At 58.1% G+C, this 21,744-nt stretch overlaps 1 protein-coding gene across 2 annotated transcripts; it reads right to left on the bottom strand.

The window, feature by feature from the left end:
* Positions 1 to 738: 738 nt before the first annotated feature.
* On the bottom strand, positions 739 to 20,350 carry Plcb3 (phospholipase C beta 3). Of its 2 annotated transcripts, XM_042676248.1 has the most exons (32): positions 20,161 to 20,320; positions 17,318 to 17,395; positions 16,960 to 17,028; positions 16,732 to 16,872; positions 16,496 to 16,575; positions 16,357 to 16,410; positions 16,195 to 16,270; positions 15,970 to 16,070; positions 15,289 to 15,455; positions 15,069 to 15,215; positions 13,479 to 13,719; positions 13,286 to 13,370; positions 13,014 to 13,200; positions 11,432 to 11,637; positions 10,903 to 10,999; positions 10,739 to 10,823; positions 10,368 to 10,492; positions 9,765 to 9,919; positions 9,510 to 9,671; positions 8,415 to 8,514; positions 8,221 to 8,325; positions 7,947 to 8,038; positions 4,235 to 4,388; positions 4,108 to 4,143; positions 3,778 to 3,970; positions 3,234 to 3,384; positions 3,073 to 3,149; positions 2,865 to 2,954; positions 2,719 to 2,776; positions 2,330 to 2,416; positions 2,036 to 2,255; positions 739 to 1,167 (listed from the first exon to the last, which is right to left on the bottom strand). In XM_042676248.1, the coding sequence occupies exons 1-31, from the start codon at positions 20,257 to 20,259 to the stop codon at positions 2,052 to 2,054; spliced, it is 3,702 nt and encodes a 1,233-aa protein (XP_042532182.1). In that variant the 5' UTR covers positions 20,260 to 20,320; the 3' UTR covers positions 739 to 1,167; positions 2,036 to 2,051. The 2 variants fall into 2 exon arrangements, with proteins under 2 accessions (XP_042532182.1, XP_042532181.1); XM_042676247.1 differs by lacking the exon at positions 739 to 1,167 and having other exon boundaries at positions 1,660 to 2,255; positions 20,161 to 20,350.
* Positions 20,351 to 21,744: the final 1,394 nt, after the last annotated feature.

Genomic DNA, 21,744 nt, shown 5'->3' with positions numbered 1-21,744 from the left:
CAGGGTCGCTAGGGAACCGAGAAGCTTCACAACCGGACCTAGAGCGAGCTGGGCTCCGAGCTCAGTTCCAAAAGATTTATTGGCGCCCCTGTAGCCCAGGCCAGTGCTTCGTGCCGGGTATACAGATGAAATGCGCCACAAGTCCAGCTGGAGGAAGCTTCCCGAGACCAGAGAGGGGGGCAGCTGCCTCCAGCGGAGGAGTCCAAGGGTACTGTAGGGAGGACTGGAGTTAGAACCGCGACTCCAATGGGACAGGACCTCAGCCTCTGCCCAGGAAGAAGAATGGACCAAAGGAGAGACGGGAAAGCAGCAGAGGCCAGGCTGCTAGGGGGCGCAGAGGCACACCTATAAGTTTGGAGTTTAGCTGGATCTTTTTTTTTTTTTTTTGGGTCTGGTCGTGGGGCCTGAACTCTGGGCCTGGGCGCTGTCCCTCAGCTCTTCAGCTCAAAGCTAGCGCTCTATCACTTGAGCCACAGCGTCACTTCCAGCTTTTTTCTTTTTGCTTATGTGGTGCTGAGGAATCGAACCCAGGGCTTCATGCATGCAAGGCAAGCACTCTACCACTGAGCCACCTTCCCAGCCCTAGCTGGATCTTTTGAGCCATAGTGTTTGGATAAGTAAAGGCCAGCCAGTAAGGAAGATGGGAGCCCACTACCCAGGGGCCTGGATGTGTGAGAAAGATGCAGGAGGTTTGACAGTAGGAGGAATGCTCAGCCAATGATACTCTGCCTAAGGCAGAAGTCCCCACACAGGGAAAGCCCAACTGTGATGGCTTTTCTGGGGTCTCCCCACCCATCGGTTGGCCTCCAGCTACAGCAAAAACAAAGAAAAGCAAACACTCCATTGGCAAGAGATAAGCCCAGATAAGACGCTGCCTTCCTCTGCAGGGAGCAGCCCCAACGCCAGGAAGCTGGGAGAGGCCTTGAAGAGATGCCAGCCTGGCCCTGCTGCCAGGCCCAGCCTGGCCCTCCTCACTGCAGGGTCTGCTGGGGGAGAAGGAGAGAGGGTCTCTGTAGCTCCTCTGGTCCATGGCCTGGAGCATTTCCTCCCAGATGGCTGAAGACAGTCTGCCACAGAGACCAAGCCACCTTGCCTTCAGGGCAGGACACTTCCACTTAGCTGTGACCCAGCACACGCAGAGTCTGTTTGAGGCCTCAGTCTGCTCATCTGTAAAACAGGCACATCTCCTTCACGGGGATGAGGGGGACACAAGGTGTCCTAATCTCCGCAATGCCTGGGACTATCCGCTTCCCTTCACCCAGGGGTCCTGGGTAGATCCCCTTTCCACCCATCTCTGAAAGCCCAGCTTCAGCCCACCCAACCCTGATACCGTCAACAGAAGCCCCAGTGGATGATTCTGGGTGTTTGGGTCATATCAAGCAACAGGAAGGGGTCAGGGAAGGCTTCCCGAAGCAGAGCCTAAGCCTCTGCCAAGGAGACCCATGAGAGCCTGGAAGGGAGGAGGGTGTTGGGGAGGAACAGCCAGAACCATTGCAAACCCTGGGCAAAAGGCTCAGATTCAAACCAGCAGCTCTGCTGGAGGTCTGGCTGCCATGCCACAGCCCATTTTGTACCTGAAGAACTTAAGGCCTCACAAGGAGTAGCAGAGCCACACCTGGACCCAAAGTCCTCTTACCTTGAACCAAACTGCACACAGAATCCCTGAAATCCACTTTTATTTACGTAAAAAAAAAAAAAAAATCCCAAAAATGGAGAAGAAACGTGGTTCCCCCTGCTGCCCAGAGCTCAGGGTCTGCACCCAGCGCGCTGAGAAGCCAGGGGAACATGCCATAGGAGTATGCATGTCATGGGGTTGTAGGATCCAACCAGGCCCCTTCTCTAGACTTGAGATTAGGAAGGAGGAGCTGGAAACTAGTGAGGCCCCAGAAAGATGAAAGAAGGGAGTTAGTGTGGGGCACTCACCCCAGGTTTAAAAAAATAAAAACTTCTAAAGGTAAAAAGTTTTAAAACAAAAAAAGAAGCATTAGTGTCTTCTCCAGCCCTCTTCCCAGTGCCCGCCCGGGCCTGCGGCCATCTCTTGCTCAGCCAATTCAGAGGTGTGTGTTCTCCTCCTGGCTCTCCGAGTCAGCGCCGGACAGATGCCCGCTGCTCCCTGGCGCATGGCCGTTGCTGGCACAGGCCACTAGGGACCTGTCCCCCAGTCCTTCTGGCGTCTCGCCCAGCAGGCTCCTGCGGATCTCCTGGGGCAGCCTGGCCCGCTGCTCCTGACACTCCTGGGTCAGCTGGGCTAGCAGCTGCAGGAGGAGCGCGGTGTCACAGAGGCCAGGCCAGGCAGCTCATGCCCACCAGCCTGCCTCTGGGGCCTCACCTTGGGCTCTTCTTCTGCCAGTTGCTGGAGGACCTGCTGCTGCCCAGCCACCAGGCGGTCATGCCGCTGCTTCTGCGCCTCCTCCAGCTGCGGGGATGGCAAGGGCTCAGCTGAGGGAGGCCCAGGGCCTGGGGGCTCTCACTGGCTAGGTACAAACCCAGTGGGTAAAGGCTCCCGGGGTTGTGAGATGACCAGGCCTGAGGACTCTAAAGCCACAGGGCACTGCTGCCCACAGCTGGCCTTGCAACATGATACAAGTGCCTGGGGCTGCAGGCCTGGAGGAAGGCTCCGGAAGCCCTTTAAGGCCACATGGCACCGCCTCAGGCTCAGAGGGGTTCTGCTGACCAAAGGTAGCGGGTGGGGCTAGAGTCCCCAAGAGCCTCACTCACTCTACGGATGGAGTTGACCGATTCAGTGATATGCCTCCGGTTGATTTCTGTCAGCTCCCTGCGGGAGCAAGGAAGGTGGGCTCAGTGCCCATGCACCCGCCCTGCCTCCCTGGCCCCCAAAGGGCTTCAGGCCCCAACACCCTTACGCCTCCTTCTTATGTTTCTCTCTCGTCTTGGCCTCTGTAATGCTGTTGTGGCGTTTCCTATCCAGAATCTTCTGCAACTCTTTCTTCTCCCTGCATCAGTCAGAACACAAAAAGGAGGTCAAGGGCAGAACTGGGGGGTCCAATCCAACTGCCCTTCTCCAGCTACCAGGAGGCCCCACCCCACCCACAGGTGAGATCCTCTGCCTACCTTTCATTCATCTCCTTCAGTCTTTTGAATTGAGTTGTATGTGCATCCAGGACAATCTCCCGGAGTCGCTGCTGAGCCTGGAGACGAGAGGGAGCCAGTGGGTGAGAGGCGGAGGGCAGGGCTGTCTTGGCAAGCTCTCGCTGCCTGGCCCTGCTCCTCACCTGTCTCAGGTGCTCCAGCCTCCTTTCAGCCTCTGTGTCTGCCTGGGCCTCCCTCAGCTCAAGCAAGCTCTGCACCTGCCTGTTCTGGAACTCTCGATACTGCTTTGCCTCTTCCTCTTCCTTCACATCTTCCACATCAGTGGCTCCGCCCCTGTGGGAAGAACCTTCTGGGTGATGCTGGGTTCTTGGCAGGGAAGAGCAGTGCGGGCTCGCCCATCCCAGCTGGCCCCACCCACAAGGTGAGACATGCAAATCAGGAGGCATTATACAAATCAGGAGGCCGCTAGGGCCAGTAGCTGCACCGTTAGCTCCACACAGGTGATGGGGCTGGATCTGGCAACTGCTCCAGGGAGAAGACTCAAAAGAGGTGTCACTCCCAGGGAGCCGGGAGGGAGTGGGGACCGGGTGTGGAGACCGGATCTGCCCTCCTTGCACGGACACACCCCTCTGCCCTGTCACCTAGCACCCAGACTGCAAGCACACGTGCCTTCCAATGTTCTGGCCACAAGCACAGCACGAGCAGCAAGAGGCAAGGGACACTCACAGGACACCTGGCCCAGGCCGGCACCTGCCCTCGGCCCGTGCCTGGGCGAGGCCATCGAGCAAGCGGCGGGTGAGGGCCACGGCCTTCCGCTGGTGCTTCTTGTGGAGCTCCCGCAGGTCTCGATCCTGCCGGGCTCGCAGCTTCACGAGGGACTTGTGGACCCGGAGCTCCTCCAGAGGGGTGGGAGCCACCTCTGCCAAGCAAGAGCAAAGGGAGGGGGGGATGGGAGGTGGAGCAGGCCACGCCCCCACAAGGCCCCACCCACAACCCGGAGCACACGATTGGGTGGCGTCCAGCGGTGGCCCCGCCCACCACGCGGCCCCGCCCCACCTGAAAGGATGCTGGCGATGAGATCATCCCGCTGTCCTGGAAAGCAGAGTCCCAGTGAGTCTCTGGAGGATAAGGTGTTGGGGGACCCTCCCCTAGGCCCACCATGGCATGGCCAGGCACCCCTTACCTGGGCTGCTGAGGGAGGTGTTGGTGGGGGAGGTGGCTGGCCCTGGGGGCCGGCGGGGGCTGGTGTCCAGTGGGCAAGGGGTGGGGTTCGAAGAGATCTGGGACCCCGCCTGCTGAGACTGGGACTCCTGGCTTGATTCTGGGCCAGCCTGAGCCTGTGGAGAAGAGAGTACAATATTCTTTCCAGAACCTTCCTCTGATTTTCCAGGGCTTCGATCATCCTTGTCAGTTCACTCAGCCGTTTGGGGGAATGGAGCCTTCATGAGAGCAAAGAGGTGTAAAAGAAGCACCTCGACATTGTGACACCAGACTCCTTCCCATGTGCTCAGGATCTTCCAGATGGTTCTAGAAAGGCTTGCCCAGCCTCTCAAGTCCTCTGGTATACTTCCACCCTTGCCCAGTCTCTCATCCTCCTTGCTGTGTGGCTTCTGATTAAATCAGCAAAGGAAGTGACCACAGAATGGGCACCAGCCTCTCTGCCAACAGCTCCTGGCAGCCTTAATTGCACTTGTCTCTTTCCTGGCTGCCACAGACCCTGTGGGAACTGAGTCTGGCTGCATGTGTGGCTACACCTGTTTCTGACCCTTCCCCACAGAAGCCACCACCTCCTAATGGTTCCTGGGCCCCTACATTTGAAAGGCTTCCTGGCCACAAAGTGATTGGGAACCCTGAACCCCACTTAGAGCTGGAGAAATTCCAGTTCAGGTCAGCCCTGAACTCTCAGTGCAAATGGGAGGGTTTTTTTTTTTTGGGGGGGGGGTCCAGTCGGGGGACCTGAACTCGGCCTGGGTGCTGTCCCTCAGCTCTTTAGCTCAAGGCTAGCGCTCTACCACTTGAGCCACAGCGCCACTTCCGGCTTTTTTCTTTTTTGCTTATGTGATGCTGAGGAATCCAACCCAGGGCCTCAGGCATGCAAGGCAAGCGCTCTACCACTGAGCCACCTTCCCAGCCCAATAAACAGGAAGATCAATTTCTTTTTTTTTTTGGTTGGTTGTCGGGCTTGAACTCAAATGGGAGGTTTTTTTAATCTCCTTAAGAGCCCAAGGCCCCAAGGTGTAGCTCAGTGGTACAGTACATGCCTGGCATATGTGAGGAGGCCTGGGTTTAATCCTCAGAATAAAAAAAGTTAAAATAAATGCCGGGTACCAGTGGCTCACGCCTGTAATCCTAGCTACTCAGGAGGCCGAGATCTGAGGATCGTAGTACGAGGCAGGCAAGTCCATTAAATTCCTATCTCCAATAAACCACTAGAAAACCAGAAGTGGCGCTGTGGCTCAAGTGGTAGAGTGCTCACTTTGAGCTGAAGAGCTGAAAGACAGCACCCAAGCCCAGAGTTCAAGCGTCGAGACCAAAAAATAAAAAAAAAAAAAGATTTAACTTGTAGCTGGGTACCAATAACTCACACCTGTAATCCTAGCTACTCAGGAGGCTGAGATCGGAGGATCACAGTTCAAAGTCAGCTCAGGCAAGAAAGTCTGTAACTAACCACTAGGAAACTGGAAGTGGAGCTGTGGCTCAAAGTGCTAGAGCATTAACCTTGAGGCTGAGGTCAAGCCATATGATTGATCAAAAACAATCTCACATTGCCTGGCAGACGTTCCACTGTTCAAGCCATCATGCCCTCAGTCCTTTTTGCTTTATTTTCAAATAGGGTCTTGCTTCCTCCATTCCCAGACCTGAACCACAATCTTCCTATTTGCTTTTGCTGTAGCTGGGATGTCAGGTACAGAACTCCAAGCCCAGCTTTTTACAGCTGCAATGTAGGTCTCACAAACTTTTTGCTTAGGATTGCTTTGAACCACAATCTCCCCTCTTAGCTTCTTCTGGGCCTGGACGCTGTCCCTCAGCTCAAGGCTAGCACTCTACCATTTGAGCCACAGTGTCACTTCTGGCTTTTTCTGCTTATGTGGTGCTGAGGAATCGAGCCAAGGGCCTCATGCGTGCAAGGCAAGCACTCTACCACTAAGCCACCTTCCCAGCCTAGAGATGGATTTTTCTGGCTTTGACTGTGATCCTCAGATCTCAGTCTCCTGAGTAGGTAGGATTACAGGCATGATCTGATGGTGCCTGATTTTTTTCCTTTTTTGTCTTGTTTGTTCATTTACCTGTTTTTGGGGAGCATAAAAATGGAGGGACAAAGGGTGAACAAATGTAGCAGTTGTACTTAGTAGACACTACTTTTTTTGTTTTGTTTTTGCCAGTCCTGGGTCTTGAACTCAGGGCCTGGGTACTGTCCCTGAGCTGCTTCTGCTCAAGGCTAGCACTCTACCAGGTGAGCCAGGGCACTACTTCTGGCCTTTTCTGTTTATGTGGTACTGAGGAATCCAACCCAGGGCTTCATGCATGCTAGGCAAGCACTGTACCACTAAGCCACTTTCCCAGCTCATGGACATTATTTTGAAAATGAACTATACAACTTGTGGGTGGGGACAGAAGGGAAAAACTGGGAGAATGAAAGGGTGTCAATGTCCAAAGAAATGAACTTATTGCCTGACTTGTGAATTGGTAACCCCAGGGCTGGGAATGTGGCTCAGTGGTAGAGTGCTTGCCTAGCATGCATGAAGCCCTGGGTTGGATTCCTCAGTACTACATAAACAGAAAAAGCCAGAAGTGGCGCTGTGGCTCAAGTGGTAGAGTGCTAGCCTTAAGCAATAAAAAAAGCTCCAGCTGGTGCTAGTGGCTCACACCTGTAATCCTAGCTATTCAGGAGGCTAAGATCTGAGGATCATGGTTCAAAGCCAGCCCACCAGGAAAGTCTGTGAGTCTCTTCTCTCCAATTAACTATCAGAAAACCAAAAGTGGAGCTATGGCTGAAGTGGTGGAGAGCTTGCCTTGGTCTGAAAAGCTAATGGACAGTACCCAGCCCAGAGTTCAAGCCCCATGACCAAAAAAAAAAAAAAAAAGCTCAAGGGCAGTGCCCAAGGCCCTAGGTTCAAGCTCCAGAACTGGCAAACATAAATAAATAAAATTATAATAATTTAAAAAAAAGAAAAGGGGCTGGGAAGGTGGCTCAGTGGTAGAGCACTTGCCTTGCATGCATGAGGCCCTGGGTTCGATTCCTCAGCACCACATAAGCAAAAAGAAAAAAGCCAGAAGTGGTGCTGTGGTTCAAGTGGTAGAGCGCTAGCCTTGAGCTGAAGAGCTGAGGGACAGCGCCCAGGCCCAGAGTTCAGGCCCCATGACCGGACCAAAAAATAAAAATAAAAATAAAATAAAATAAAGAAAAGACATTCCACAGCCATTAAACCTACTGAACCAAAGCAGCAGAAACCTTGGTCCAGTGCTGGACACCAGGCCGCTTTAAGCAGAGACCCTGACATGAGCAGCCCATCGCCTCAGTGTCCCGTATCTGCAGGGGAGATGGTAGGAGCAAAACAGGGGCTGGGGACAGAGCTCCCACTAGCCTGGGACTGGGAAGGAGCTGGGCCCTTGAGCATTCCTTTGGCTTCATTTTCTGGTTGAATGAGAGACTCCAGGAACGGGGAAGAGGCCCTCCAGGCAGAGGATAGGTGGTAAATACATGTAGCTTTGGAATTTGCAGTAGACACTCAAGAGCTGAGCTTGGGGAAGGCAGCCAGAGACCTGGGCTGGGCAGCCAGGATGACACAGAGGAGACCTTTCCCACCCCATGTACCCCTAGCCTACCTCAGTGATGCCCCCGCCCCCAGTCCCCAGGAAGCCTTGCTAGGTGTATCCCATGCACACGCGCTCACCTCGCTCTCCCCAATGAGGGCGGCCAGCTGCTTGGCCCGCTGGTCCATCAGGCTGACGTGTTTGATAGGGTTGATCAGGGCCTCTGCATAGTCTGGGAGAACAGAGCATAGGAGATGGGCCCAGACCCAGCACCCTCACCCTCCCCCCAACCCCCCCGCCAGGGCTTTGGCTTCAATGAAACCCAGACACTGCCTGGTTACCATCTTGAACTAGGGCCAGTGGTCTCAGCCTCCCTCAGGGACAGCCCTCGCCAGCCTACCCACCCCCGCTCACCCTGGTGGTCATCGGGGATGTAGTCCGAGGCCTCAGTGTAGATGAGCAGGGCTGGCAGGCAGAGCGGCTGGTTGGCTTCGTTTCGCAGGCAGATATAGTGGTACCCTGGGTGGGTAGAGGCAAGGTCAGCTGAGCCCAGCCAGGTTCCCAGACACCCCCCACCCCCGCCCCAATGACTCAGCACCCACACTCACCTGAGCGGATGGCAGCGACAGGCAAGACCCGGTGCCCGACGAATCTGCCACCTTCCTCAAATGCTGCCACACGAAGCGAAGCCAGAGTGGGCAGCACTACCTGGGGGCCCAGACGGTGCCGAGTCACGGAAGGAGTTATAGCCACAGGGGCCACCAGGCCACAGCCACCAAGGCCTCGGCACAGGCACAGGCAGGCTGACCCATGCTAACCGTGGGCCACTGTTGGCCCCACACGGCTGGCTGACCCCCACCTCCACAGCCCAATAGAGGGCAGTGGTCACCAGGTCCTGAGACAAGCACAGGCAGACTGAGCCCTCAGGACCACCGTAGCACAGGTCAGGTCCTCACCTGACCTACCACCTCAGCAACTTTAGAGTGGCTCACATGCCTGTAATCCTAGCCACTCAGGAGGCTGCGGTCTGAGGATCTCAGTTCCATGCCAGTCCAGGCAGGAAGGTCTATGAAACTCATCTCTTAACTAGCCAGCAAAGAGCTAGAAGTGAGCGGGGCACTGGTGGCTCACGCCTTGTAATCCTAGCTACTCAGGAGGCTGGGATCGGAGGATCATGGTTGGAAGCCAGCTCACATAGGAAAGTCTGTAAAACCCTTATTTCCAATTAACCAGCAAAAGAAAAAAAAAAAAAACAAAGTGGTGCTGTGGCTCAAGTGGTAGGGCACCAGCCTTGAGCCAAAGCTCAGAGACAGCACTCAGGGCCCGAGTTTAAGCCCAAGGACTGGCACCAAAAATGTGTGTGTGTGTGTGTGTGTGCGCACACGCGTGCACGCGCGTGTGTGCTATGAATCTAGTAAACATTTCTTGGTTGTGGACCAGGCTGTGAGTGTTAGCCTGGCCTGTGTGGGACTATGGAGGTGGAGGGAGCTTGGGGCTGCGGTACCCAGCAAGCACATCCTGCCTTGGGACTGGGACTCCTCACTGTGGGGAGCAGCAGGAACCCCCACTTTCTCCCTTGTGGTCTCTCCTTCTCAGAAGAGGCAGGAAAGCCAAGCCTGCCGCTGGGACACACGATGTCCCTGCCTCCTGCTTCCCACTCAAGAAGCCCAGCAGCTCGGCCATGGGGCGCAGCGCCCACTCACCTTGGGGAAGTCGAAGGGCTCCTCGTCCCACACGGGGTTGAAGGAGTTCCCCTGTGAGGTCCGTGTGCGGTATTTGCGCCGCGTGTCCACTGGGAGACCAAACATATCCACCTCCACGTAGATGCCCACCTTCCTGTCAGACAGGAACTGTCCCGAGATCACCTGGGGGCATCCAAGGTGGGTGAGGCGCTCCATCTCACCCTGAGGATGCCCCCGGATGGGGACGGCCCTGGCCTATGCCCTCCCAGGCCCCACCTTGACCCGCAGGGCATTGGCCACAATGCCATCCACGATGACCTCAGTGAAGGGGTCGAAGGTCTTGTCCGGCCGCCTCATGAACTCGGGCTTGAGCAGGTACCCACTTCGCCCATTGTACTCAAACACACCTGCGTTGAGCTGCATGGGCACGTCTGGGGGGTGACATGAACAGGGCAAAGGTCAATCAGGGGCCAAGTGAGGTCAGAGGTCAGGTAGGACAGTGCTATGCAAGGGGTGAGCAGGAATCATCAGGGGGCAGGTAGAGTCCAAGGTCCGAGTCAGGGTAGACTCAAATGGCTCAAGGGCCCAGATTCAGGGTCAGTCTGGATCTGGGTTTGGATTTAGAATCTGGGATTAAATAGCATAAAGAGATCAGTAGAATAGTGCCAGGTATGGTGGTACATGCCTATAATCCCAGATACTGGAGAGGCAAAGGTAATAGGATTGTGGTCTGAGGCCAGCCTTGGGCAAAAGCAACACAAAAGGCCTTTGGGGGTGTGACTCTGGTTGCTGAGCTAGCGTGAAGGCTCTGAGCTCAATCCCTAGTCACATCAAAACCAGAGAAGTCGGGAAGACAGGAAGACAGGGGCCCGGGCTCACCCAGGGTCTGGAAGTTGAGCGCAACAAGCTGGCAGCCCACGTTCCAGAAGAGCTGGGGCATGTAGTTGGACGAGTCTACCCGGGTGCCCTTGGGGTAGATGCGGCTCAGCTGCTGCTTGTTGTATCTGGAGTTGGCAGTCAGGGCCACACGGGTGCCAGTGCCTTCCCTCTGCGGGCCTCTACTCCCACCATGAGCCCGGCCTCCATCCCTCTGCCCCTCCATCTAACCAGGCATCTAAGGCATGCAAACCCTGACCAAGCCTGGGGCCAGGTTCTGCAGGGCAGGCCCTTCTGCAAATGGCTCAAGTGGGCTCAGAACCCCAGAGGCTCCAGGCCCCCCCACCCCCACCCCCAGCGACTGGAAAAGATACTCCACAAACTCCAGGGGGCTCTTGGTCAGCTGCTCCATGGCCTTGGTCTCCACAAAGGATGACATCTCAAAGCACTTGTTCCTCTCTGGGGTGGGCAGGAGGAAGGTGTCAAGCCTGGCAGGACTCCACAGGGCCAGCCCTGCCAGTCACCCAGCCACACTCACTTCGAGCAGCCTCGAAGGACTTGAACTTGACAGGTTCAATGTAGTTGACAAGAGTTGACATCTCCTCAGTGGCATTCACCTCACTGCTGGCTGTGCCCTGCAGTCCCCAAAACAGTCAGCTGCCAAAGATGTTCCCTCACCAGTCTCCTCCTCCTGTACTCTGGCCCTGCCCCGGGGCCTCAGCACATGCTACTCCTACTTCCTTTGCTTGGTCTACTCCATCCTCCTTGCCCTCTCCTCCAGTTCTATGCCCTAACTCGCCCCTCCCTGACCTACATCATGAGCATCAATGTTTATTTTCCTGTCTGCTTATTTATTTTTGGTAGGACTGAAGTTTGAACTCAAGATCCTTAAGCTTTCTAGGCAGATGCTATTCTCCATGCTTGTTTCTTGCAATCGCCTATACACAGACCAAACATGGAGGGTAGGGTAACATCTTTCTAGTCCACAGCCAGATCCAGTGCCCAGCACCATGCCTGACCCCTAGTGGTGCTCAGCTCCCCTCAATGAACTTGCTTGTGGTTCTGACCTCATCTGTGGTTGGCTTTTTGGGGTCTGTTGAATCCTCCTCTTCTTCCTCTTCCTCGTCATCTTCACGGTCTGCAGGTCCAAGAACATCAGGGCCCCGGGGCAGGCTCTCCTCACCTAGGGACTTCTGGGGCTCCAGTCTGGGCTTCTCCAGCCCCATCTCTTCCCCATTGCTCAGGCCTGGGCAGCTGTCAGAGCTGGGGGACCCTAAAGCGGGGTGGGGGATCACAACACGTCAGGGGTCAGGGGTTAGGATCACACATTAAATCCCAAAGAAAAAAGCCCCAGGGTTTGGGGGGCCAGGGGAACATTTAGGATGGCTTGGGAAGAGATAGGGATCAGAATTGGATAGCATTAACATCAGTGGTAGTTCAGGGACCACAAGTCTATAGAGTTCTATAGAGCAGGGAGGCAGGAGGGTGGCTCAAAGAACAGGGGCACAGTGGCTTTGACAGCAACATCAGGGTAACTGTGGACAGGATGAGATTCAAGGTCAGGCAGAGCCATTCCCAATAGGAGACTACACGAGGTGAGCAGAGGTCAGTCATGGAAGCGGGACCACCACAGTGGTAGGACAAAAGCTAGCTGGTGCTGGTGGCTCACGCCTATCATCCTACCTACTCAGGAGGCTGAGATCTGAGGATCATGGTTCAAAGCCAGCCCAGGCAGGAAAGTCCATGAGACTCTTTTTTTGGGGTCCGGTCTTGGGGCCTGAACTCTGGGCTTGGGCGCTGTCCCTCAGCTCTTCAGCTCAAGGCTAGCGCTCTACCACTTGAGCCACAGCGCCACTTCCGGCCTTTTTTTTTCCTGCTTATGTGGTGCTGAGGAATCATACCCAGGACCTCAGGCATGCAAGGCAAGCACTCTACCACTGAGCCACCTTCCCAGCCCTCCATGAGACTCTTATCCCCAACTAACCACCAGAAAACCGGAAGTGGTGCTGTGGCTCAAAGTGGTAGAATGCTAGCCTTCAACAAAAGAACTCAGGGCCGGGCGCTGGTGGCTCACGCCTGTAATCCTAGCTACTCAGGAGGCTGAGATCTGAGGATCGCGGTTCAAAGCCAGCCCGGGCAGGAGAGACCGTGAGACTCCTATCTCCAATAAACCACCAGAAAACCAGAAGTGGCGCTGTAGCTCAAGTGGTAGAGCGCTCGCCTTGAGCTGAAGAGCTGAGGGACAGCGCCCAGGCCCAGAGTTCAAGCTCCACGATCAACAAAAAAAGAAAGAACGAAAGAAAGAAAGAAAGAAAGAAAGAAAGAAAGAAAGAAAGAAAAGAGAGAGAGCTGAAATTAAAACGCCCTGGGTGGGTAGAGTGTGTCAGAGTCAGGGAACTGCTCAGGGACCTGAAGATTCCACCCAGAGTGTGGGGTGTGGTGCACTGAGGTCAGAAGTCAGAACTCAGATCCCTGCCCAGGGCGGGGAAGGAGGCTCTGGGCAAAGGGAAAACAAGGTCAAGGAGTTTCGAGTTCGATGGAGCCAAGCTCAACTGGGGCTTCCTGATCTGTGTGCCGGGGGTCAGGGGTGAGAGGTCATGCCCAGTGCAGGCTGGAGGCTGGGGAAGGTCACAGCGGAGCTGGCCATACCGAGCTGGGGCGAGGAGGGCTCGGTGGCGGCGGAGCCTTCGCTCAGTGCCGAGTTGCTCTGCTCCAGCGGCCGCTTGCGCACGGAGCTGCCCGGGACACCTGTGCTGGGCCGGTGTCGCTTCTTGTTCTTCACCAGGATGCGGCCCATCAGGTCTTGGGGGCTGGGCAGGGGGACCCCCGGGGCCAGCTGGACAGGAGTAGACAGGTTGGGACCTGCTGAGGAGCCCACTCCCCCGCCCTGAACACCCCACCCCAGCACTGAGCCCCTATACCGGGTACTTGTCCAGGGGGTCAATGAGCAACGCATCCCCAAAGATGGAGCGACAGTACTCGGCCATCTTGGCCTGCTGCTTCGCCCTGCGGGGTCAAGGCCAGAGGTCAGAGGTCACCCAAGAGAGCATGGGGGGAGGGCTGAGTCAGCCCCCCCCCAGTATGGAGGTCTCTGGGCGGACGGGGCCCACTCACGAGTCCACGTGGTTCTCGAAGGAGAGAATGACGGGGTAGGGCGAGGTCTTGAAGGCAGTCTCGGCGATGGCCTCCAGAACGTCTCGCAGGGGCACCTCGGTGGTCATGGTGAAGCCATGGGTGATGAAGGGCTCCTCTTCGGGGGGCCGCCCCTTCCACACGTCCAGCTCCACACAGCGGCAGCCCCACAGCAGCGCCTGGCGGTACATCTCCACCGACGAGGTCCCAGCCAGCTGGCCCGCTGCGGGCAGAGCCACATCACCATCACCACAGGGCCGGGTCCCGGGGGGGGAGGGGGGGCTCCAGGCCTAGCTGGGGACACACAGTCCTGCCTCTCACTGTGTGCCCGTAGTATTTCTCCCAGGAGCCTCTGGGACAGGGCTCCGTCCTGCCTCCTAGCCTTGTGTCCACCCTAGACGGCACTTTGGCAGACATCTGACAGTGTTTGTAGCCAGGTTCCTTCCTCTTCTGGGGTTCATCTTCTCTCAAATAAAGCACTCAGCCCCCACCTCCCCACTAGCCTGAATGGAGGGTCTCCTGCCCACCCTCATAGCTGCCCAGTACCTCACCAACACCTCCCTGTCTCCACTTAAACCTCCTCGACCCTGGAACAGCTTTACCACCCCACGGCTGGGGTTTGAGGGCCCCCTCCCTACCTCCAGTCTACTCCCCACCGAGCACCTGGCATCCTTCTAGAAGACACCAGGTCACATGCCTTCCCTTCCCTGATTTACATTTCCAAAATGCTCTCCCCCTCGGAGGCAGTCCAGAGGCCTTCTTTGTCCCTGCCTCCCCTCTACGCCCCTCCACGCCCCTGCCCCTGCCCCAGCCCGGGGCCCCCTCGCCCCCCTTGCCTTGTGTTTCTTTTCTTTTCTGCACATGCTGTACCACTGAGCTACACCCCAACCCTTCCTGCTTTGCTTCTTTTCCACACTTCTAGCTCCAGCTTTCTGCTGGTTAGCTGAAGATGAGTCTCTCGGATTTGTTCGCCTAGGCTAGCTCTGAACCGCCACCTTCAGATCTCAGCCTCTTGAGCGGCTAGGGTTACAGGAGTGAGCTACCAGCATTCCACCTCGTTCTGCCTCTTAAAACCAACAAGCAAGGCTGGGAAGGTGGCTCAGTGGTAGATCGCTTGCCTTGCATGCCTGAGGCCCTGGTTTCGATTCCTCAGTACCACATAAGCAAAAAGAAAAAAGCTGGAAGTGGCGCTGTGGCTCAAGTGGTAGAGCGCTAGCCTTGAGCTGAAGAGCTGAGGAACAGCGCCCAGGCCCAGAGTTCAGGCCCCACGACCAGACCCAAAAAAAAAAAAAAAACCAACAAGCAATCCTTGGCCAGACGTCCAAAAAGGCTGTTCCTCCGGGCCCCCAGCTGTGATGGGCTGAGCCCCATCCTGAGGCATCTTCTCTTGCCCCACGTCCCTGGGACATGGCCCATGGAGACACTCGCTCTCCAGATGGACTGCTCCCCCCCCACTTCCCCAACACTGGCCAATAAATGCAAACAATGAGCTGGAAGAACCATGCCCCCAAAAGGAGGTAGCACAAAGACTCTAGGGCGGAGAGGTTGAGGGCACCATGCCCCTGCGCCCACCTGTGAGGTAGGTGTTGTGAGAGGAGTTGATGAAGTAGGAGCTCAGCGGCTGTGTCATGTCCATGCTCAGATCCAGGGCCTCCAGCGGCAAGATGCCGTTCTCCTCCCCACCCAGGTAGCGGCTGAAACCCTCCATAGACATCTGGTCTGGGGTGGGGCACGAACAGGTCAGCTAGGCCCTTTCCTGCCCATCCCTACCCCCCAGCCCCACAGCGCTCACCGCGCTCCAGGAATTGCTGGTTAGGCTCATACTTCTCGATGAGCAGCCGGGCCTGTGAGGGCCGCAGGGGCGGGTAGAGAACCTCATTCAGTCTCGGGTCCCTTTGCTTCTGGTTGATGAAGTCCATGAGCTGCTCCAGGGTCAGGTATGGCTTGCCCTTGGCGCCTCTGAAGGAGGGCCAGATGCCACGTCAGGCCACGCCCACGCCCCACCCTCACCCTGGGAGAGGAAGGCCAAGGCCCGGGCCTCTGCAGATGGTACGCAGGGCAAATCGCTATCCCCTCTGGGCCCCAAGTTCACTACCGGCACACCCCTGGCCACCCAGTATTAGAGCAGCAGACAAGGCTGGCATGGACTTTGGCTTTGGAAACAGCTAACCACCCACCCTATTGCCCACCCTCAGCTCCAGCCTGGCTGCTGCATGGGCTTAGGAAAGTCCCAAAATGCCCCTGGACCCCTGGGTTCTCATCTGCAGGGTGGGCTGAGGAAACCACCCTTGGCAACTCTAGGGCTGCCCTTCACAGAGCTGGAGACCACGGCTCTGAGTGTGGGCACATCTCAGCAGGTCTCCTTCTTTCCCCTCGGCGCTCGGGGACTTGCAGCCAGCACCCCCTCTTGCTGAGTTAGAAGCTGACTGGGCTGAGGCCAGCCATGGGAGGCCAGGGCAGGGGGCTGCCTCACATCTCCAGCAGGATCTTGTCAATGTCTGGCCGCAGACACAGCTTGTTCAGGAACCGCTCGAAGATTTCCAAGGAAAACTCATCAGGCCGAATGGACTCACTCTGGGGGTAAGAAGCGTGGAGTAAGAACCTGGGGGGCAGCGAGACCCAGAGAAATGTGGACCCCCAGGCCACCCTGCCAGTCCCTGCCCCCCCCCCCCCCCCCGCCCGTCCCTGCCCTACACACCCGGTTGAAATTGAGACCACAGGATTCCAGCGCTGTCTCCACCCGCTTCTTGTCCGCTGAGAACATCTTCAGGATGCTGAGGTGGGTGGGAGGGGTCAGGGTCAATGGGGAGGTCAAAGGTCAGGGCCGGAGAGGAGCTGCTAAGGGCAAAGGGATGCTCACTTCTTGACTGGAATCCGTCCATCCTGGTTCACCTGCAGCTTTAGTTTTGTGTATCTGGGGAGGCAGGTGTGGGGGTCACAGATGGGGAAGAACCCCTTGAATCCCCACCATCCCCCACGGTAGGGTGGTCGAAGCTCACGCTTTACGCAGGAAGGTATTCCGAGAGGCGTTCTGAGCCAGGATGTTCATAGCCAGCTTAAACAGCTCCTCAGACCAGACCTGGGATGCAGTACACAGGGGGAGGTGAAGAGGGGATCGCGGGGCTGCCAGAACCCTCACCCAGAACCAGGTTTGCTCCCCAGTTAAGTCAGAGAATAGCCTAGAAGGCAGCATCAGCGAATGAGGCAGTAAGTGAATCCCCTGGCCCAGGCCAACCTTCACTGTGTCATCCTGCACCGCCATGAAGTTCAAGAAAGTGGTGTTCACCGGGTCGGGCCCGGCCACCACAGTCATCAGCTTCTCCTCCAGCCGGGCATCTGGGCCCCCAAAGCCCAGCACTTCCCGAATCTTGGGGTCCTGGGTGGTGAGAGCAGGGATGAGGTGGGGTGGGTGTCCTGTCCCCCCACTGCCTTGCTCCCCCCAGTGCCAGGTCCCATCGTTCACCTTGGGCAGGCGGGCATAGCGGCCCGTCCGAGTGTCCCTGATTGAACTGATGTCCAGTGTGTCCACCTCCTGGGGAACACAGCAGCCAATACGGGGGTTCTGAGAAGCTGCAGGTGAAGAGTAGGAGCCTCCCCCCTCCCAGATCTCCATCCAGGCTGGGGAGTGGCCAGCCCCTGGCTGTGGCCCCAGACTCAGCCCCCACCCATAGCTCTTCCTGTCTGGGGAGCCTGGGAGAGCTCTGGCCAGCAGCTTCCCCCCCATCTCCCCCCACCCCCCAGGGCAGGAGGAGGGCAGGGCAAGGGTTTGCAGCAGGGGCCCAGGTCCCTGTTGTGCAAGCTGCACGGGCAACCACTCTCACCATGTTGGGTCCTGTCCAGTATAAAAAGAAGCCATTGGGGTCCACACGCAGGGTCACCAGATTCCGACTGGAGGCCTCCTGGGGACAGTACAGGACAACAGGGCTCAGGAGGAAAAGGCCTGGGTAGGCAGCCTTGGCCCCTGGACCCCACTAGTGATCCACCCATGAGCCAAAAGGCAATCTCATCCGGCCCACAGGTCCTCCTCAGGACAAGGCCTTGTCCTCAGAGTGACCTTCAGTGTTCTGGCCCCAAGGTCCCTCCCAGCCTCACCTCCTCTGTCCTAAGATTCTGTCACATGGGCCACTCACCACCTTTTCCCCAGCTCCCAGCTCTGCCACCCTCATTACTATCTATGGTAAAGTATTTGTTCCTATCCCGGGTGGCTCACGCCTGTAATGGTAGCTACTCAGGAGGCTGAGGTCTGAGGATCGATGTTCAAAGCCAGCCGGGGCAGGAAAGTCTATGAGACTCTAATCTCCAATCAACCACCAAAAAGCCAGAAGTGGAGCAGAGGCTCAGGTAATCGAGTACAAACTACAAATGTTGAGCAAAAGAAAGCCAGGGACAACGCCCAGGCCCAGAGTTCAAACTCTAGGACTGGCATACATATACAAAAAAAAGTTCCTTTTTTACCTGTAGTGATTCCCGCACCCCTACTCCCATCTCAGTGTCCACACAAGGACTGAGGGCGCTGGTCTCTTTCAGATTGTTTGTAAAACGCAACTGGGACTGGAAGTCTCCCCTCCATTGTCAGGTCCCCTCAGGACCTGACAATGACAGGCCAGTCATGCCCAATCTGCCCTGCACCTCAGGGGACCCTCACAGACTCTGGTCCTAACTGCATTTTACAAAAGCCACGGTACCCCAGAAGGACTGGGCAATACACACCTTCTTCCCCTAAACTGATCTGTGACCCCCTGGCAGCTAGGGCAGGGAGGCCACCCCAGGTGACTCAGAACCAACAGCCAAGGGGATGTCATTAGGGCAGAGGATCAGTGGGGATTGGGGTGTCCAAGTGGCCAGGGACATCTCCTTCCATCCAGAAGAGGACCCCACCTCAGGTGAGAGGCCATTCAACATACAAAGGCTTCTGACCCTATGGCTCCATCCTGTGTGCTAACCACCCGAGAGGTGTGTCTTGTTGTCATCCCATTCTACACAGGAGGAAACTGAGGCAAAGAGTGACTCTGGCTGGCCAAAGGTCAAAAAGAGGAGCCAGAGCCAGGTGTGGCATGGCATGCGAGTGATCCTAATGCTTAGGAAGCTAAAACAAGAGGAGGAAAAGTCAGAGGCTGCAGCATAGCAAGACGTTCTCTCACACAACAAAGGGGGAGAGACCCAGGGTTGGTAGACAGCAGAGTTCCAGGGTCCTGTGATCTGTGCAGCGGGAGCCAAGGCCCCACCTGCAGGAGTCCAGCTCCTGACCTCAGCCACAACCCCAACAATGGGGCCAGGCTAAGAACCACATGCCAGACCTCAGTTTCCTCTTTTCGAGAATGGGGATTACACCAGCCCCGCCCACTGCAGAGCAGGAGAAGGCAACTAATCAGAGGAGAGGAGACAGGAGGACCCCAAACCTTTAGTTAGGGATGCATAGTCCTCCCCCAGGGAGCGCCAACTCCTCCTGGGGATTCCCAACCCTTCCCCATGCTTGCTGAGGGCCCCCAGTAGTGCGATTGGGGGGAGCAGTTTTATAGGTACTACCCTCAGGGCCTCCATGGTCTCTCCCCAGGGGTCTGGCCACCAAAGACAGCAGGCCCTGGCTCTCCGGTCTCAAGTCCTGATCAGCACCCCCACCCCACCCCAGGGCCTCTCCTGGCTCCCACTTCCTTATTTGGGTTTATCACACTGGAAGGAAAAAGGAGAAACTTTTCCCTTCAGGCCGGCCTAGGAGAAACGGGGAGGGGGGGGGCTCCTTGGCACCCGTGATTCCTAGGCACCCCCCAGCCCGCACACCTGCCACTCAGGCCACGCCCCCAGTCCCTCCCTCCAGCTCCCACGCCTGCCCCACCCAGCCGGAAAGGAACCCAGCGTCTTCCAGGCCTGTGGCCTGACTGGGAAGGAACAGCCAGGCAGTTCGGCCGCCCCGCCGGGTGGAGGCCCAGGGGAGGAGGGGCCCCAGGGGCAGAGGAGGGGACTGTATGAAAACGTGGGTGGGGCCCAGGATCGGGATGGGAGCCGCAGGTGGGCGTCTGGGCATCAGGACATCTGGAAGTTCAAGGGGGCAGAGCAAGGAGAAAAGGGGGGGGTAAGACTTATTGGGGTTCGAAGTCCTGAAGCTAAGGAGTGGGGAGCAAAGTCCCTGACGTAGAGGAACTTGGGGGGCAGTCTCCACTAGGGGGTGACTGGTGCTCCCACCTGAGTCAGAAGCAGGGTGCAGGGGTGCCGGCCGGAGAGGGTGAGAAGTGATGAATGGAAGAGGACGGTTCAGGCCATGGCACTGGGAGAAGGGGGGGCCGCGGCTCCCACCCGGGACGAGAGGTCCCTGAGCCGGCTGGGGAGTCCAGCGCCCCACTAGGGTCAGCGGACCTGGCCGGGATCGATCGGGAATCAGAACCGGTCTGATCAGGGAGGGGTGGGTGAAGGCGTTGGAAAGGAGGGGGGACGGGGTTTATTGGGGTTCAAAGTCTCGCGCCAAGGAGTGGAGAGGCCAATTTATCAGAGCCGAGGGACGGGGCTGGGGGGGGACAAAGTCTTTCCTTACCGGGACGACCGGGGACAAGTTTCCGGAGCGCCCCTGAGCGGCGATGGGGGGGCGCCGCGGGGAGCCGGGGCTGGAGCGAGGATCCCCGGCCCCGGGCGCCCCGGAACCCGGGCGGCGCGGGGGTCCCGCCGCACTCACCTCGTCCCATTTGATGAACTTACTCCCGCGCCGCAGGGTCTCCACCACGGTGGGCGGCTCCAGCTGCAGCGCGTGGACGCCGGGCCTGGCGCCCGCCATGGCCGAGCCACGGACGGCTCGGGGACCCTCGGAGCCCCGACGGGGACGGACGGCGCCGCAGCTGCCCTCGCGCGGCCCGCTCCGGCCCCGCGGCGTCAGCGCCCGCCCGCCAGTGTCCGGGACCGACCGGAGACTCGGGGCCGGGCCCCGCCCCCGCCCCGCCGCGCCCCGCCCCGCCGGGCGGTGCCGCCCCTTCCCAGCGCAGCCCGGCCCGCCCGTCCCCGCGGCGGCGCCCCCTGGCGGGCGGGGCGGCCACTGCAGCCCGGGCGGGCGGCGACGCTGCCCAGGAAAACGGGGCTCGTGTGGGCGTCTCCCAGGACCTCGGTCTGCGGGGGGGCTCGGGGCCCGGGGAAGGCAGCTGGGGCCACGGGGCCGCGGGGTGCAGCTGGTGGTGCGGATCGAGGCTGCCGGCGGCGGGCCAGCCCTCGGCGGAGGGCTGGGAGTGCAGAGGGCAGAGGTCTCGGTGGCAGGCAGGGCGGGACGCCCCGTTCCTGCGGCCCTTCTCTACGCCCCCTGCGCCCCCCACCCACCCACTACATCCCAGTCAGCCTCCTCGGGCTGCAGCTCGGTCCTTCCTCCCATACAGCACTTAGCCCGCCACGGCACCTTCCTCCCGCAGCCTGGCGGCCCTCCTCCTCCTCCCTCCCCAGCCCTGGGATGCCAGACACCTGCCACCCCTGCTCCCCCTTTTGAAGACCCACACATCCCAGTCTTCCAGGGCTAGCCCTCCTTCTTGGGCCGCTGGCCCCATGACCACAGCCTGTCTCTCTCGAGGCCTCTTGACTGAACACTGCGAGGTTGAAGGCTGGTCGTTTGCCCAGGGAGGCCAGACGCCTCCTGGGTGTCCCCAAAGGAGGGGCTCTGCAGCGCCTGGCCCACAGCAGGTGCCCTGGAATCTTCATTCCAGCGACGCCGGGAGGAGGGGAGGAGGAGGAAGGCGCGCGGCCATTGGGATGGATGGGGACTGCAGCCCCTCCCGCAGGGCTTGGCTGGGGGGGGCTCCTGCCTGGGGGCCCCTGTGGGAGCCCCCCCAATACAGAGGCGGCAGCAGCAGCAGGTTTAAAGTAGAACTCATCCAGAGGGGCCAGCCAAGTCACCTAGAAACCCAGAAAGAGTTGGAGCTGGTTCTGGGAGAGGAGGGGGGTCAGCCTAGGATTGCTGCCCTATAGGCCTGTATGCCCCAGGCTCTGAGACCTCAGGGGGAACCTTGCCTGACACCGGCTTTCCTCCAGATCCCCAGGTGCCCGCCGACAAACTCAGTGAAACTCCCTGCCCTTTGAGGCCCTTGCCTTTGTCTGGCCTGCTCCACTGGACGCCCAAGAGAAAGGAAGGGACTTGCCCAAGGTCACATAGCTTCCTGCAAGGATTCTGACCCTCTTTCGGACTTCCTGCCTCCAATTCCTTACACATCTTTCTTTGTGCTCTCCATCCTTTCTCCCCAGGGCCACAATAGTGACCCCCTCAGAGAACCAGGGACCACCCAAC

This window comes from Dipodomys spectabilis, unplaced genomic scaffold (assembly GCF_019054845.1).
Source record: "Dipodomys spectabilis isolate Male_0828 unplaced genomic scaffold, ASM1905484v1 ptg000030l, whole genome shotgun sequence".
Classification (NCBI taxonomy): domain Eukaryota; kingdom Metazoa; phylum Chordata; class Mammalia; order Rodentia; family Heteromyidae; genus Dipodomys; species Dipodomys spectabilis.
The sequence above is the reverse complement of the archived record's forward strand: the minus strand, read 5'-3'. Positions and strand labels throughout refer to the sequence as shown.

Coding starts and splice junctions, on each gene's coding strand:
- Plcb3 (XM_042676247.1), bottom strand. CDS start 20,259: ATGGCGGGCGCCAGGCCCGGCGTCCACGCGCTGCAGCTGGAGCCGCCC. Junction 13,720..15,068: donor TCACAACACCTACCTCACAG/GTGGGCGCAGGG, acceptor CTCTGCCCGCAG/CGGGCCAGCTGGCTGGGACC. Junction 3,385..3,777: donor CGGCCTGGGCCAGGTGTCCT/GTGAGTGTCCCT, acceptor TTCTTCCCACAG/GGGCGGAGCCACTGATGTGG.